This window comes from Silurus aristotelis (assembly GCF_946808225.1).
Source record: "Silurus aristotelis genome assembly, chromosome: 24".
In the NCBI taxonomy this organism is placed as follows: domain Eukaryota; kingdom Metazoa; phylum Chordata; class Actinopteri; order Siluriformes; family Siluridae; genus Silurus; species Silurus aristotelis.
This window is the reverse complement of record NC_139597.1, coordinates 10,671,994-10,687,428: the sequence shown is the minus strand read 5'-3', so window position 1 is coordinate 10,687,428 and position 15,435 is coordinate 10,671,994. Positions and strand designations below refer to the sequence as shown.

Sequence of the window (15,435 nt, the reverse complement as noted above, 5' to 3'; positions counted from 1 at the left end):
AGCTGGACAAGCTGCCTAGTTGGCCCTTGGCTTAAGCATGACTTCAGGCGGCAGCTGGACAATGCCTGTCTTAGGAACCATTAGCATGGTATGGGGTATACCTCGTCTGCCTTTGACTTGGGCATGTCTTGGAAAGTTGACTTGTCAGCCTCTGTCTCTTGGAATGAGGCAAACTTGACAGCATCTGTTTTAAACTCAATGGGTGGCTGCCCTGTTGGCCTTCAGTTTAAACACTGTCAGGCTTTTGCTATTTATTTTTCTTCAAATCACCTAGTATAGCAGCATGCGTTGCTGCTGATATGATGAAGAATATATTTTCTAAACCTAAACATGCTGGCCTGGTTAAAAAATAGCATCAAACCAACACTTTTTGGTCCACTCATATAAATGCACAAGCTTTTACACTACAATGGGAAATAGCAACTAGGTGAGAACATTACCTCTTGTAATTACCAAATTCCTATGCAACCACAAAAACAAGAGCAAATGCAAGAAATTGCATATATTCTGAAAGTAACCAATCACCACACAAAATGAAAAAGCAGCAATTCTTTTTAGAATTCAAATTAAAATGCAAGTTCAAAATTTAATGATAAGACTTTGGAATTCAGTTTCGGTGTCATCACAAGATAAAAGTCATCTACTCGTAATATTAAAGTTTCACAAACTAAAAACTAAACAAAAAATATTTAATAGCTTAAAGTTTTTTTTTTTAGCTCAAAATAGATTTGCTTAAGCGTGTTTTGCTGATCTGAAACAGTGCCGCTCATTCTGGCCAATGAGCTTAGCCAATGAGTAGATGTAGATGTGTAGATGATTAAGAGCACAAGCACAACATTTCAGGAAACAGCAGCTAGGTCAGAACAGAAAAGCACTGGCTTATTCCCAACACATAATGTGGGGTTATACCATTTACACTTACATATGCATAAAAAATAGAGCCCACAAAAGCTTTTTAAAGATCTATATTTTTAGCTAATTAGGCAAATCATTTTGCATCTGTTCCAAAACAGTTTTGTATGTTAATTCCCTATCCATAAGGTATACCAATAATTTAGGCCAATGTTCGCTGTGAAAATGAATCAATAGCATAACTATATTATATTTCCAAAGAACACATTTTCTAATGTTGGACCGCAATGTAAACTGTTTGGAATTATCACATTTTCTGCATGAATGACTCTGCATGAATGTTCTAATTACATCATAATGAAAAAATAAATATGATTTAAAGAATAAATCATATTTTACTCTGTATTTTTACAGAAATTTGAACAATACAGTATTCCAAATTGGCAAGTTCCAAACACTAAACATTTATTGCCATCTGTAAAAATGTAAGAATCCATAGTCGGCTGGTAAAAAAAAAAGAAAAAAGAAATGCACATAAGGAGAGAGTAGGTTCAGCAGCCATTCTCAATTCTTCCAATTCTTCAATTGATAAGTATTTTGTCCTGGCTTATTGCTGAGTATAAAAAGTCTGCTTTCTGGGTCACTCTGATAAATATTGACTCTTTGGTTATGTAAATAACCAAAGTGCTAACAGTGCAAAAAAAACATGTTTTATGGAAGGTTTATTTTAGATCTAAATTTACATAATAAGAAGAAAGATAATGACCTTTCTTTAGAAGAAGCACAAACTTCCTACCTGTGAAATTAGTAGCAGACAGGTAGAGCCACGTGAGGGCCGGGATAAAGAGCAGGATAAGGGAGGCAGCCAGGAACTTCCTGCGCCCACGACACATTCCCAGCATCCTCTGCGCTGAAGAGGGGAGATGTTCAGGAGGCTGACAGACCTCTATGTGGACAGCAGGTGTTTGCCAGGGGTTGCATGGCATTGACTGAAAAAAAAAGAGATATGATTAGCAAATTTAAGATGTTAAGAAGTGTCCTGGAGGGAAAATGTCTTCTATTATTGGATTAAATCTTAGATAAAAACATTTAAATAGAAATTATTTAGTAGCTGAGCACTATTCCCTGTTTGAGCTTCCCACCTTAGTCTCTCCACAGGTACAGTACCTCCTGCTGTCAATCATTGTGGTTATTTGTTTGCATGCTGTCTTGTTTCTTTATATTTTTTTATTTGCTACTTTCTAAATCTACTTTCATAAAGTGACATGAAACATCTTTATGCTTGTCAGTAATTATCATATTTTTAGTCAACTGTATCGAGACGGGTTTGTTTGTTGAAGCTTCTTTTGCCAAATAAAGGTCTCTGATGGTCAAAAGTAAAGTCAAAACTGGTAAAAACCACTGGTAAAAAGTGGTCAATTATTTTTTTTTTTGGATATCCACACTGCATATTTAATATTTTTGTAATAAGAGGAAATAAATGGCTGCAATAACCCATGTCCAATAAACAATGTGTGTTGTATTTATCACAGCCTAAACATACCTATGAATGTTTGTAGGGATATTGTTTGTTTTTTTTATGTTGGTTAGAGCTTATAATGCTAAGATTTTTTATTTTATTTTATTTTTTGGACATTACATACCGGGTTGTTAGCCTAAACTTATCATAGTGCGCATTACACAGTGACTCAGTCACTACCTACCCCCAATCAGAGACTACTCACTGTGCACTCCCACAGCGATCGCTTATGTAGTGTGAATGTTGGAGCAAAGCTTTTTTTCAGTCTGCATTTGATCACCGAAGCTTTGATATTTTCAAGCATTTTAAAAATGGTCATTGTGTAAATCTGTGTGAATAGTTGCAAGTACAACAATAAGATAAAGGCAATAACATTTATACAAGAAATCTGATTCATCTACTGTCAAGCATAGCAGATCCTTGATCCTTGATCCTTGGTTTTTATTATCAATTTATTTAGTGGGAAAGCACAGGGAGTATGTAAGTGCAGTAAAATAAGTTATTTGCCATGTCCTGTCCAAATGGTTGATTTGAATAGCAAAAAATAAACACAAACAGTGCATGAGTCTTTGGTAATTTGGCACAGTATGTGCCTCCAGTTCTATTTGCAGAACAAATAATTGTTAGCAACTTCCATTTTTTCCACATTTTCTTTGCTTATACAGATGGTCCTTGAGATATGATGGTTCCACTTAGGATTTTTCGATCTTTCAATGACAATAGTTATATTAAAAATTGTAAAAAATATTATAATATAAATACATATATACTGTACAGTTTATAGAGTACAGTATTGTACATTGCTATGTTTTGCTAATGTATGTACTGTAATTTCTTTGTTGAATTATCAAGAAATTACAATATGCCACCCCATACTGATCATTCTTTAAGACTCCTGGGTAGGCTAGGCCAAGTCTTGACGATATTTTCCAGTTTCCAGACTTTCTTTTTATGTAGAAAAACATAAGAATTCACTAGTTTTTGGTTCATATCATTGAAAAGCTTATAGGCCATCACCACTAGGAGCTCTGGGCTGAGAGGCAAGTGCACTAAAATCATAGAAGTGTGTCATCCATGTAACTAAAAATGCCTTTGCCGTAAGATAAAATAGCCATATACATTTTCCTGACATCTATGTAGGTGAAAAAAAGAGGGCCACTTCTGCACACTGCAAACCCGCTGAAACTCGAATAGATACTGTATCTTTACAGCTTTTTATTGCTGTATTGTTGCATAGGTGTATAATCTGTAAATCCAAACAATCCAAAGGGCCTGCTGCACAGGCTTCGTCCAAATGAAGGAATTAACATTTACCCTCAGACCAGGCCAACTACTGTAAACTGACAAAATGACAAACAAGAATATTGCTGCTGCTGTGTTACTAAAGTTCAGGCATTCAATTAGTGGCTCCTTGAACAACATCAACCATATCAGTGGTATCGTTTTTATCTGTAGGAAGTATAAGTAATTCAACTGACCAAGGTGTATTTGAGAGATAGTGGAGGGCAATAAAAGTGAATGACATGGCTATTAATTTTAGAGTAGATGATAAGATGAATGGCAGAAACTAGGCTGACCCAGATACAGGTGCTTAGGGAATGTAGAGAGATAAATTAAGAAGTGTGGTCAGAGCCCAGAGCATCACAAGGAAAAAAAATGAAAGCACTACTTAGTCTATATACTAGCAAAACTCTATTTTAAGACATTTTTAATTGTAAAATAAAATTAATTTTCTAAGACAGAAATAAGGTCAGTATTGTCACTTCAACTGATTAAGGGTAGCTAACGAATACTAACTAATGCTAATATTTTATAGCCTCCTTTTTATAACCCTAAAAAACTCACTTAAGTTTGGCATATGTAATTGCAAATAACATAGGTTTAATAATTCTTACTTTAATATTGGTTTCTAAATAATTGTTTTAATTATACAATAATTCTCCTGTTGTTTTTCTTGTGCTTTAGATAGAACATTACATGGCTGAAGGATCTAGAATTCAGCTCTCTAGCTAGGTGGTGGTGAGAGTTTCAAATCATTTAAAATATTTTAAGTATATACATTAAACATGCAGTAATCCTACGTTAAACAGACGCAACCCAAAAAATTATATTTTATGTATACAGTACTGTACTGTTAACATTTTACTTCATTTTATAATTAATAATTATATTTTTATTAATACATTTTATTATTTCAACATAAAACTCCATAAAAAACAATTTCCTATAAGTTTTTTGGTCTATCCGCGAGAGACCGGAAAAATCAGCAAAACAAATTAGTTATGTCGCAAATGCAATTCCATGATAAACCGGGGGATTCAAGATTCGAACAGTGGTAAAGCGGGGGATTACTTTATACCAAAAACAGTCTACATTTTTATGTCATGGTAGATAGTTCATAAATTCCGAAGTCAGTAAGTGTTAAAAATATGGTTTGAAAAAATTTAAATGGTAGTGTCATTCTCCCGAATAAGGAGGAACAATTTCTCAGATGGCTGATGAAACCTATTTTAGGGTGGCCATCTCTATTGTAGTTGCTTCAGATGAATGATGGTACTATGACTCATCTAGTCATCTTGATGTTCTATATTCTGTGTGTTATAAGCTAATTGGGCCATTTCTGTTGCAAGATTTAAGTCCTTCTTGCAGATATATTCGAAGCAGAGGTTCATGCAAACATGCCAAGCTTGCCATAAGACAAGATGCTTGGCCTGATATGATCTTGCTACTTGTGCTGCCTGTGGCTGAGAATTTTGAATATTCTGTGGATGCCAACATACTGTAGGATGCCAGGTTGATTGCCATTGTCAGCCGAATTAATGCAATGTATAGTTGACTTCTCGGCATGAGGGACCTCTTTTGCAGCAGGCACTATTAGATCTTGTCCAGTGTGGATTTGCCAGCTTTAAAACTACGTTGTTTCCTGGATAAATCAAGGTGACTTGTGCATAGAACTTTCTTACTATGCTGAGACAGGAGATGGTAAGGTGAACGTTTCAGTCTTGATAACTACCATTTTTTTGCCTCTCCTATCTTGTGAGACATTGTGCTTCTTTCAACAGAGGCAGAGGAGCGTGGGAAGTGCAGAAGCAATGCAGTTTTCCCACCCTTGAGGAGATCACGTAGGATGCCTTTGTATGAAAGACCTTCCCACAAGCACAGCAGTCAATGGTTTTGTTCATTGTTGGCTGTATGTCTAACCTTGCCAGGACTAGCAGATCTGCAGAAGCATCCGGGGAAGTTCTGGTAATTCATTCTGGATGAAATAAATCTGAAATTGTAGATTTCAGAAGTTACTGGCTGTGGCCTTCTAAATGCCTCAATCAATGTACTTGCATTTCCGATCTCTGCTGCATTCTGCAAGTTTAAACTTAAAGTTTCTTTCCCTAGACTGACTGCCAACTTAGGTTAGAGAGCCCAGTTTGCATTTTGACCAGTTATACCATCAGGACACTCAACAGGGACACAGGCACAATGGGAAGGTTAGATAGAAGAGGCCATATGCTTGCGCCCTCCTGCCTGGTAAACCTGGTAAAACTATATTTGGAAGGGAGGGGCCATCCATATGAGATATTTCGTTTGCTATCCCACCCAGATCTATTACATTACAAAAACCTGGACCTTCACATTTATATTTATACACTTCCTCTACATATATTGTGCCTTAAATAGATCTGCACGAATATTTTATTCATATGTATGTGTATCTATATATACCTTACATACTGTACATCCTCCCTAATATTACACACATATGTATACATATATTTAGTTAACCAAGATTATCAGCTTTTGCACATTTATCACTAGCCTTGTAACCTTTTACCTTTTACAATAGTGTCTGCACATGTTTTCACTGCTATAGGCTTTATATATACAGTGAGGAAAATAAGTATTTGAACACCCTGCTATTTTGCAAGTTCTCCCACTTAGAAATCATGGAGGGGTCTGAAATAGTCATCATAGGTGCATGTCCACTGTGAGAGACATAATCTAAAAAAAAAAATCCAGAAATCACAATATATGATTTTTAAACTATTTATTTGTATGATACAGCTGCAAATAAGAATTTGAACACCTGTCTATCAGCTAGAATTCTGACCCATAAAGACCTGTTAGTCTGCCTTTAATATGTCCACCTCCACTACATTTATTATCCTAAATTAGATGCACCTGTTTGAGGTCGTTAGCTGCATAAAGACACCTGTCCACCCCATACAATCAGTAAGAATCCAACTACTAACATGGCCAAGACCAAAGAGCTGTCCAAAGACACTAGAGACAAAATTGTACACCTCCACAAGGCTGGAAAGGACCTCCTAAGGGCTACGGGGAAATTGCAAAGCAGCTTGGTGAAAAAAGGTCCACTGTTGGAGCAATCATTAGAAAATGGAAGAAGCTAAACATGACTGTCAATCTCCCTCGGACTGGGGCTCAATGCAAGATCTTACCTCGTGGGGTTTCAATGATCCTAAGGAAGGTGAGAAATCAGCCAGAACTACATGGGAGGAGCTGGTCAATGACCTGAAAAGAGCTTAAACCAGCAGGGGAACCTTCCGTGCCATGCATGATTTCAAACCATGACGTCTTAGTGTATTACCAACAGTAACCTTGGAAACGGTGGTCCCAGCTCTTTTCAGGTGTTTTGTTGGGGGTGTTTTTCTGCACATGGGACAGGGCTGCACTGTATCAAGGAGAGGATGACCAGGGCCATGTATTGCGAGATTTTGGGGAACAACCTCCTTCCCTCAGTTAGAGCATTGAAGATGGGTCGAGGCTGGGTCTTCCAACATGACCCGAAGCACACAGCCAGGATAACCAAGGAGTGGCTCTGTAAGAAGCATATCAAGGTTCTGGCGTGGCCTAGCCAGTCTCCAGACCTAAACCCAATAGAGAATCTTTGGAGGGAGCTCAAACTCTGTGTTTCTCAGCGACAGGCCAGAAACCTGACTGATCTAGAGAAGATCTGTGTGGAGGAGTGGGCCAAAATCCCTCCTGCAGTGTGTGCAAACCTGGTGAAAAACTACAGGAAACGTTTGACCTCTGTAATTGGAAACAAAGGCTACTGTACCAAATATTAACATTGAGTTTCTCAGGTGTTCAAATACTTATTTGCAGCTGTATCATACAAATAAATAGTTAAAAAATCATATATTGTGATTTCTGGATTTTTTTTTTTAGATTATGTCTCTCACAGTGGACATGCACCTACGATGACAATTTCAGACCCCTCCATGATTTCTAAGTGGGAGAACTTGCAAAATAGCAGGGTGTTCAAATACTTATTTTCCTTACTGTATATATATATATATATATATATATATATATATATATATATATATATATATATATATATATATATATATATATATATATATATATATATATATGTATAGATATACAGTACAGACCAAAAGTTTGGACACACCTTCTCATTCAAAGAGTTTTCTTTATTTTCATGACTATGAAAATTGTAGAGTCACACTGAAGGCATCAAAACTATGAATTAACACATGTGGAATTATATACATAACAAAAAAGTGAACTGAAAATGTCATATTGTAGGTTCTTCAAAGTAGCCACCTTTTGCTTAGATTACTGCTTTGCACACGTTTGGCATTCTCTTGATGTCTACTTTGAAGAACCTACAATATGACAATATTCAGTTCACTTTTTTGTTATGTATATAATTCCACATGTGTTAATTCATAGTTTTGATGCCTTCAGTGTGAATCTACAATTTTTATAGTCATGAAAATAAAGAAAACTCTTTGAATGAGCAGGTGTGTCTATAATATATATATATATAAACTTTTGGTCTTTACTGTGTATATATATATATATATATATATATATATATATATATATATATATATATATATATATATATATATATATATATATATACAGTGAGGAAAATAAGTATTTAAACACCCTGCTATTTTGCAAGTTCTCCCACTTAGAAATCATAGAGGGGTCTGAAATTGTCATCGTAGGTGCATGTCCACTGTGAGAGACATAATCTAAAAAAAAAAAATCCAGAAATCACAATGTATGATTTTTTAACTATTTATTTGTATGATACAGCTGCAAATAAGTATTTGAACACCTGAGAAAGTCAATGTTAATATTTGGTACAGGAGCCTTTGTTTGCAATTACAGAGGTCAGACGTTTCCTGTAGTTTTTCACCAGGTTTGCACACACTGCAGGAGGGATTTTGGCCCACTCCTCCACACAGATCTTCTCTAGATCAGTCAGGTTTCTGGCCTGTCGCTGAGAAACACAGAGTTTGAGCTCCCTCCAAAGATTCTCTATTGGGTTTAGGTCTGGAGACTGGCTAGGCCACGCCAGAACCTTGATATGCTTCTTACAGAGCCACTCCTTGGTTATCCTGGCTGTGTGCTTCGGGTCATTGTCATGTTGGAAGACCCAGCCTCGACCCATCTTCAATGCTCTAACTGAGGAAAGAAGGTTGTTCCCCAAAATCTCGCAATACATGGCCCCGGTCATCCTCTCCTTAATACAGTGCAGTCACCCTGTCCCATGTGCAGAATAACACCCCCAAAGCATGATGCTACCATCCCCATGCTTCACAGTAGGGATGGTGTTCTTGGGATGGTACTCATCATTCTTCTTCCTCCAAACACGTTTAGTGGAATTATGACCCAAAAGTTCTATTTTGGTCTCATCTGACCACATGACTTTCTCCCATGACTCCTCTGGATCATCCAAATGGTCATTGGCAAACTTAAGACGTGCCTGGACATGTGCTGGTTTAAGCAGGGGAACCTTCCGTGCCATGCATGATTTCAAACCATGACGTCTTAGTGTATTACCAACAGTAACCTTGGAAACGGTGGTCCCAGCTCTTTTCAGGTCATTGACCAGCTCCTCCCGTGTAGTTCTGGGCTGATTTATCACCTACCTTAGGATCATTGAGACCCCACGAGGTGAGATCTTGCATGGAGCCCCAGTCCGAGGCAGATTGACAGTCATGTTTAGCTTCTTCCATTTTCTAATGATTGCTCCAACAGTGGACCTTTTTTCACCAAGCTGCTTGGCAATTTCCCCGTAGCCCTTTCCAGCCTTGTGGAGGTGTACATTTTTGTCTCTAGTGTCTTTGTACAGCTCTTTGGTCTTGGCCATGTTAGTAGTTGGATTCTTACTGATTGTATGGGGTGGACAGGTGTCTTTATGCAGCTAACGACCTCAAACAGGTGCATCTAATTTAGGATAATAAATGTAGTGGAGGTGGACATTTTAAAGGCAGACTAACAGGTCTTTGAGGGTCAGAATTCTAGCTGATAGACAGGTGTTCAAATACTTATTTGCAGCTGTATCATACAAATAAATAGTTTAAAAATCATATATTGTGATTTCTGGATTTTTTTTTTTAGATTATGTCTCTCACAGTGGACATGCACCTACGATGACAATTTCAGACCCCTCCATGATTTCTAAGTGGGGGAACTTGCAAAATACCAGGGTGTTCAAATACTTATTTTCCTCACTGTATATATATATATATATATATATATATATATATATATATATATATATATATATATATATATATATATATATATATATATATATATATATATATATATAATTACCTGCTGTAAATATTCTTTCATAATTATCTGCACATTTGCATAATTGCTAATACTTTCACTTCTTGTAGATGCTAAACTGCATTTCGTTGCTTTTCGTGTACCTGTAAGTTGTAAACAATCTATTTGGGAAAACATTGAAACATGCAATCAAAGATTCTAGAAAAGAAATCAAGGATCTATGAGGAAAAAATCTAAATCTAGTCATTACAATTGTATATATTTTTTTGCAAGTAACTTCATCAGCCTGCTCATTGTTGTAAAAGTACTGATTGGTTCTCTTCTTTGCTTAATTAGCTCCTAAAACAAGACCACATGGAAAAAGCACAGGCTGTTTAAGTAGGTCATGCTGTGCTGTGGTGTCCTAACCAGCATATTAAGCCTGTCACATTTACTCTAATACAACACTTCCACCATCTAAAGTAATTGGAGAAGTCTATTAATCTCTTTCACAGTAGATAGAAGGAAAGACTTTGTGGTTTTCCTTGGCTTCAGAGAGCAGTTCTGTCATTTGACCAGAAAAAGAATCTCTAAAATCTGGAGTCTAGACTTAGGATCTTCTCCAGTAGCTGAGGACAAGAGACTTGTCTCTTTCTGTCCCATCCTAACTCCCTTTTCTCTCTTTCTATCTCTCGCTCTGTGTCGCTCTCTCTCTCTCTCTCTCTCTCTCTCTCTCTCTCTCTCTCTCTCTCTCTCTCTCTCTCTCCTGTATTCTGGGAATCTCCCCACCCCTATCCTCATCTATCTCTTCATCAAGTGGAGCCAATTATGCTGAGAAATGCTTAGGGAAAATGGAGTCTGGCTTGTCCAGAGAAAACGTATTGATCAGAAATGTAAGGTGGATCATTTTCCATTATTTTATTTATCCTACTTATTTTGCTTAACAGCCATTATGCTACCATCTAAACCACCCCAACAAAAGAAAATGCAGGATATTAAAATAGTACTTCACAAAAAACTATCAATACAATGTATCCTTTTTAAATATATTCCTCATGTAAGACTGTAATGATCCATATACATTTACAAGAGCCCTTTAAGTCAAACATGAAATGAAAGCATAAAAGCAACATGAGATATTAGTGAAAAATAACTACATATTTTAAATAGGCGGTGAGTGCAGGGAAACAGAATGCGTATTATTATCAGAATAATCAATAAGGAAAAGAAACCAAACTAGAAAATGGAATAATTAGAAAAGAAACTGTGGAATCTCTGTTCATATCCTCCCCACTATCACTATTATCACTATTGTTTTTTTTTTTTCGGTGGCATTATTTTTCCAAGGTGATGTGTAATAAACTATTTGCACTTCTAATTTGCAATAAAATTCATGCATTCAGATAAATGAAGTATTCATATTCACATATGAAGTTTCTGGCTGTTGTCTTTTTCTATAAAACACGTGGTGATATAATCACATAATTGTGTGTTCCAATGAATAATTCTGTATACAATCATCATATTGTAGCATATGCAAAAATAAAGGTGGTTATTATGATAGCTTGTCTGTTTTTTGCTTTGTTTGGAATGAGACAAAAATGATTTCACAACCACAGATGTGTATCTGCAAGAGGTTAAAATGTAAACAGAAACAGAGCGTGAGACACCACTGCCTTTGTCCCAGAAGCATAGTAAAGAGAAAAGGGGTTTATCACCACAATAAAATTAGGTTTAATTTTCAGCATTATTCTTTTCAGTTGTCTTCTGAAATGTACTGTGAAAGCTATAACAAACCCATATCTCTAGTACTATTTGCACAATCTAACAAAGTTATCCACACAGAGTAGATTTGTTGTGTGTTAATGGCAACAGAAAATGAACACTTCTACAGAACATGAATTTATTTATTTATTTACCACATGTAGATCGGCACACATGCATTTATTTTTTTATGTTCCTTAAATTACCAATAGAATTGTTTTATAAAATAGTTTCATAATTGGGCATTGGAATATTTTAGAACAGGCAATTTTGAAATGTTTTTAAAATAGTGCAAACAGTATTATAATTATTATTGCCACATTATTATTTGGTAATTAACTCCAGTATTTTTTGAATTTTCTCTATTACAAAAACATTCTTTAAAGCAAAAATGATGAAGTAGATGTCAAAGTACGTACTACTAAATTCATGATGAATCCATGAACATCCGTGCAAGCAAATAAAATGTTATACTTGAAAATTGTAAATCATTGAACGCTAAGAAAAATGTCAAAATTTTACAAAGCAAATGAAATAAATCAAAGCAACCATAAAGTAATTTAGTATAATTATATTGTAAATATTAAAGGAAAGAATGAGTCGTATAATGTTAGCTATTAGTGTAGTCTACTTCTTTCTCCTTCATTTAAAAAAATGTATGAGTTGCTCTGAGGATTTTACTGACTTGAAGAATTTAAAAAGTGTAACTATTATTAAGCCTTAACCAAAAAATTCACATAAATTGAAGACATAAATTAAAAAAGCTTCACACCATCTAAAATTCAAATCAATTTCAAATAATTCAACCATCTGTTGTACAGTCTGCATTCTCCCTGCTTCTGTTTCAAACAACAGAATTAAAGCACAGACAAGCAAATTCTGGCAGATCTTAGTTACCACTGCTGTAGAGAAAGCTGTAATTAAGGCTGATCACCAATTATAATTAAAATGTCTGAATTAACTTAGACTTAAAATAAGTTCAGTATTTTATAAACATTATACAGTACGTGTCCATCCCAATACTCCCCCCCCCCACTTTAACTTTTTTAGCTCTTGTCATTGTTTTTTATTGCTTTTTTTTTTAACAAGTTAGCTACTATTTTGATATGCATTTTATTTGATATTTCACCTTGATAGTGCTCATAAAAATGCTTAATGTACTTTTGAAGGTTCTTGAATTTCACTGAATAAGACCTCCACTTTGAGTCCTGCACAGACATTACACAGTATTTTTGACTGTACCTGTGTGATAAAAGGAAACCAAGTGTGATGATGGAACAAACTAATACATTTTTAGTCATATTACAGTGCATTGAGCCACAGCAACAGCAGAGCCCATTATGATTTATATAAACGAGCCAGTGCTACATTAAAACTCATTCCACTCATGCAAATCGCTCTCTTGGAAATGACACATAGGTCTACTTGACTGCTCAATCAAAAATGAGCACATTACACATCTGCATCCTAAAAACAGTGAATGGCCTATCTCATTTTCTATCATTGTTAAAATTTTTATGTATATTTACACATGAGTCTAAAATATAAGTCTACAGTTTTTGCTAAACTACATAAATTATATTATGACTTTAAATAGTCTTTGATGTGTTACTGTAAGGATATGGATGTCATAGTGCACCAGTCCCTGCAGCAATAAATATCTTCCCTTGCTTTCCATGCAATCTACAATGCTAGTGGTGTCTTTTCTGATCAGGGAAGAATCACACAGCACACAGAATGGTGCATATGTTTTTCTTCAGTTTAATGCAGATAACAGACAAGTATATACATACTGGAAAAATCTGAGCTAAAACTGTTCCTTATTGGGTAAGAAGACATGGTGAAAAAAAGATGCGGGAGCCCAGACAGACATTCTGTATACCTTATGTACTCGCATCGTAAAGATCCTATTGAAACTGAACAGATAACATAGGAATGTGTGTTTAGAGAACTAGTGTGAGGCACATCTTAACACTAACAGAAATTAAGTCATGCTAGAAACAAAAGAAAAATGCAATGAAATACGGGAAAATTATGGAAAAAATGTAGGAAGATAAATGGAATTACATAGAACAATGAAGAGATCTTATTTAGAGGTCCCCAACCACTGGGTTGTGATTAGGTACTGGGCTGAAAGTGGCTACTGCATCAAAATAAAATGTATAAATATAGGACACTGTATTTTGACCTTTACGAGGTCACGCACAACACGATTTCAGAAGAAGGAGAAAAATCACGTCAACACTTGCAATAGGTTCAGATAATTATTAACATGAGTGTTAAACAAACCTCCTATTTTTGTGAAAGAGGTGAAAAAAAAAACTAAGTAATGATAATGGAAAGACTACTACTACTGCAGCAAGGGAAGGGAAGGGGGAAAAAACAAAAGCAGCTTTTATTTGAAAATATGGTGACTTGCATCAAAAATACAGCTTCCTCTATAAAAGCAGTTCATAAAATCCAGAACAACTGCCAACACTGCCTTCCCCACACATACACCCCACCAACCCAGTCTGCAACAATATTTTTAAAACAAAACTGTTCTGTGGTTTAAAAATGAAGACCCCTGATTTCAATAGCCAAATACAAAAAATAGATTGTTATTGCACAGAACTGAAAGACCTCTATCTCTCCTCAGTTGCAAAAGGTTATGAAATGCTTCTTTAGAATATTTTTCTAAGAGAAGTGAAATAAATAAGATTTACACAGAGCCAATGTGAACAAGTTCTAAAGACTTAACCCATGCAAAATCATTCAGTCCCAGTTCTGACAAAATACAAAAGCCATACCAGAGAATACAAAATCTTTCACAAAGAAATTGCTTTAATAATTTGCTAATGTTTCCTTGAGTGATAATGGCTCTAATCTGGTCGGAAAAAAAATAAATAAAAAAAATAAATAAATATCAGCACTCATTTCTACCCCATGCATGTCCACCTCACCTAGTACTTATCTATTTTGTTATAAGGAGAGCAAAAATTCTAGACATTCTTAGCTGCATACACTGGTTCGGTTTCCAAGATACAGACAAATGTCTGTGTTGTCATGTACAGTAGATGAACATAACCAACGACAAGTGAGTCCTTCCTCACCTAGCCGTGAAAGAGAAAATGATCAAAACCTGAAATCACAGTTGTTGCTACCATCGAGATGCTCTGAACTGTGATTTGTGGAAAGGTCACACGCATGGAGAAATTAGATTTGTGACTCTGAATACCCCACTGGCAACATGGCATCAGACACAGCTGACTCATTCAACTAGGGGGGGGGGGGGGATTTTTCATACTGCCTTTGTGATTTTGTGCCATTTATATTAATTCTTTGTGTGTCTATATAATAATAAACACTTTTTTTTTTTCAGTGGCATGTGGGCACAATTATTTTTAGTCATTCATCCTCCATAGCTGCTTTTTCAGATAATAGAGTTACTGCATTTTAAAATAAAAAGAAACCAGCTTATTTTTACATTGTACATTATAAGTCTATCTTTCAATAACACTTAAAATCTAAACATGACCCCAATCAGATAATTAATTAAAATATATTCAGTTTGCCAACTGCAGTGTCAATAGTATTTGATTAATAGACACCGAAAATTGTGAATAAAATTCATTTCATATACCAAAATTATTAAAAAAATTAGAATGAAATAAAATGTGCAAGGGGGATTCAATTAAATCTGACAGAAAAATCTGCAAATGCTAACCCTTTATATAAAACTTACAATAGGAATTAATTTAGTAATT

General features: G+C 35.4%; 1 protein-coding gene across 1 annotated transcript in view; it reads right to left on the bottom strand.

The window, feature by feature from the left end:
- The window catches only part of LOC310719075 (xylosyl- and glucuronyltransferase LARGE1-like), a 50,126-nt gene that overhangs the window by 28,956 nt on the left and 5,735 nt on the right, over nucleotides 1-15,435 (bottom strand). The window contains exon 2 of the mRNA XM_083528396.1: nucleotides 1,649-1,841. Within this exon, the coding sequence (XP_083384522.1) occupies nucleotides 1,649-1,838 (190 nt within the window). The 5' untranslated portion in view covers nucleotides 1,839-1,841. The remainder of the gene's footprint in view (nucleotides 1-1,648; nucleotides 1,842-15,435) is intronic.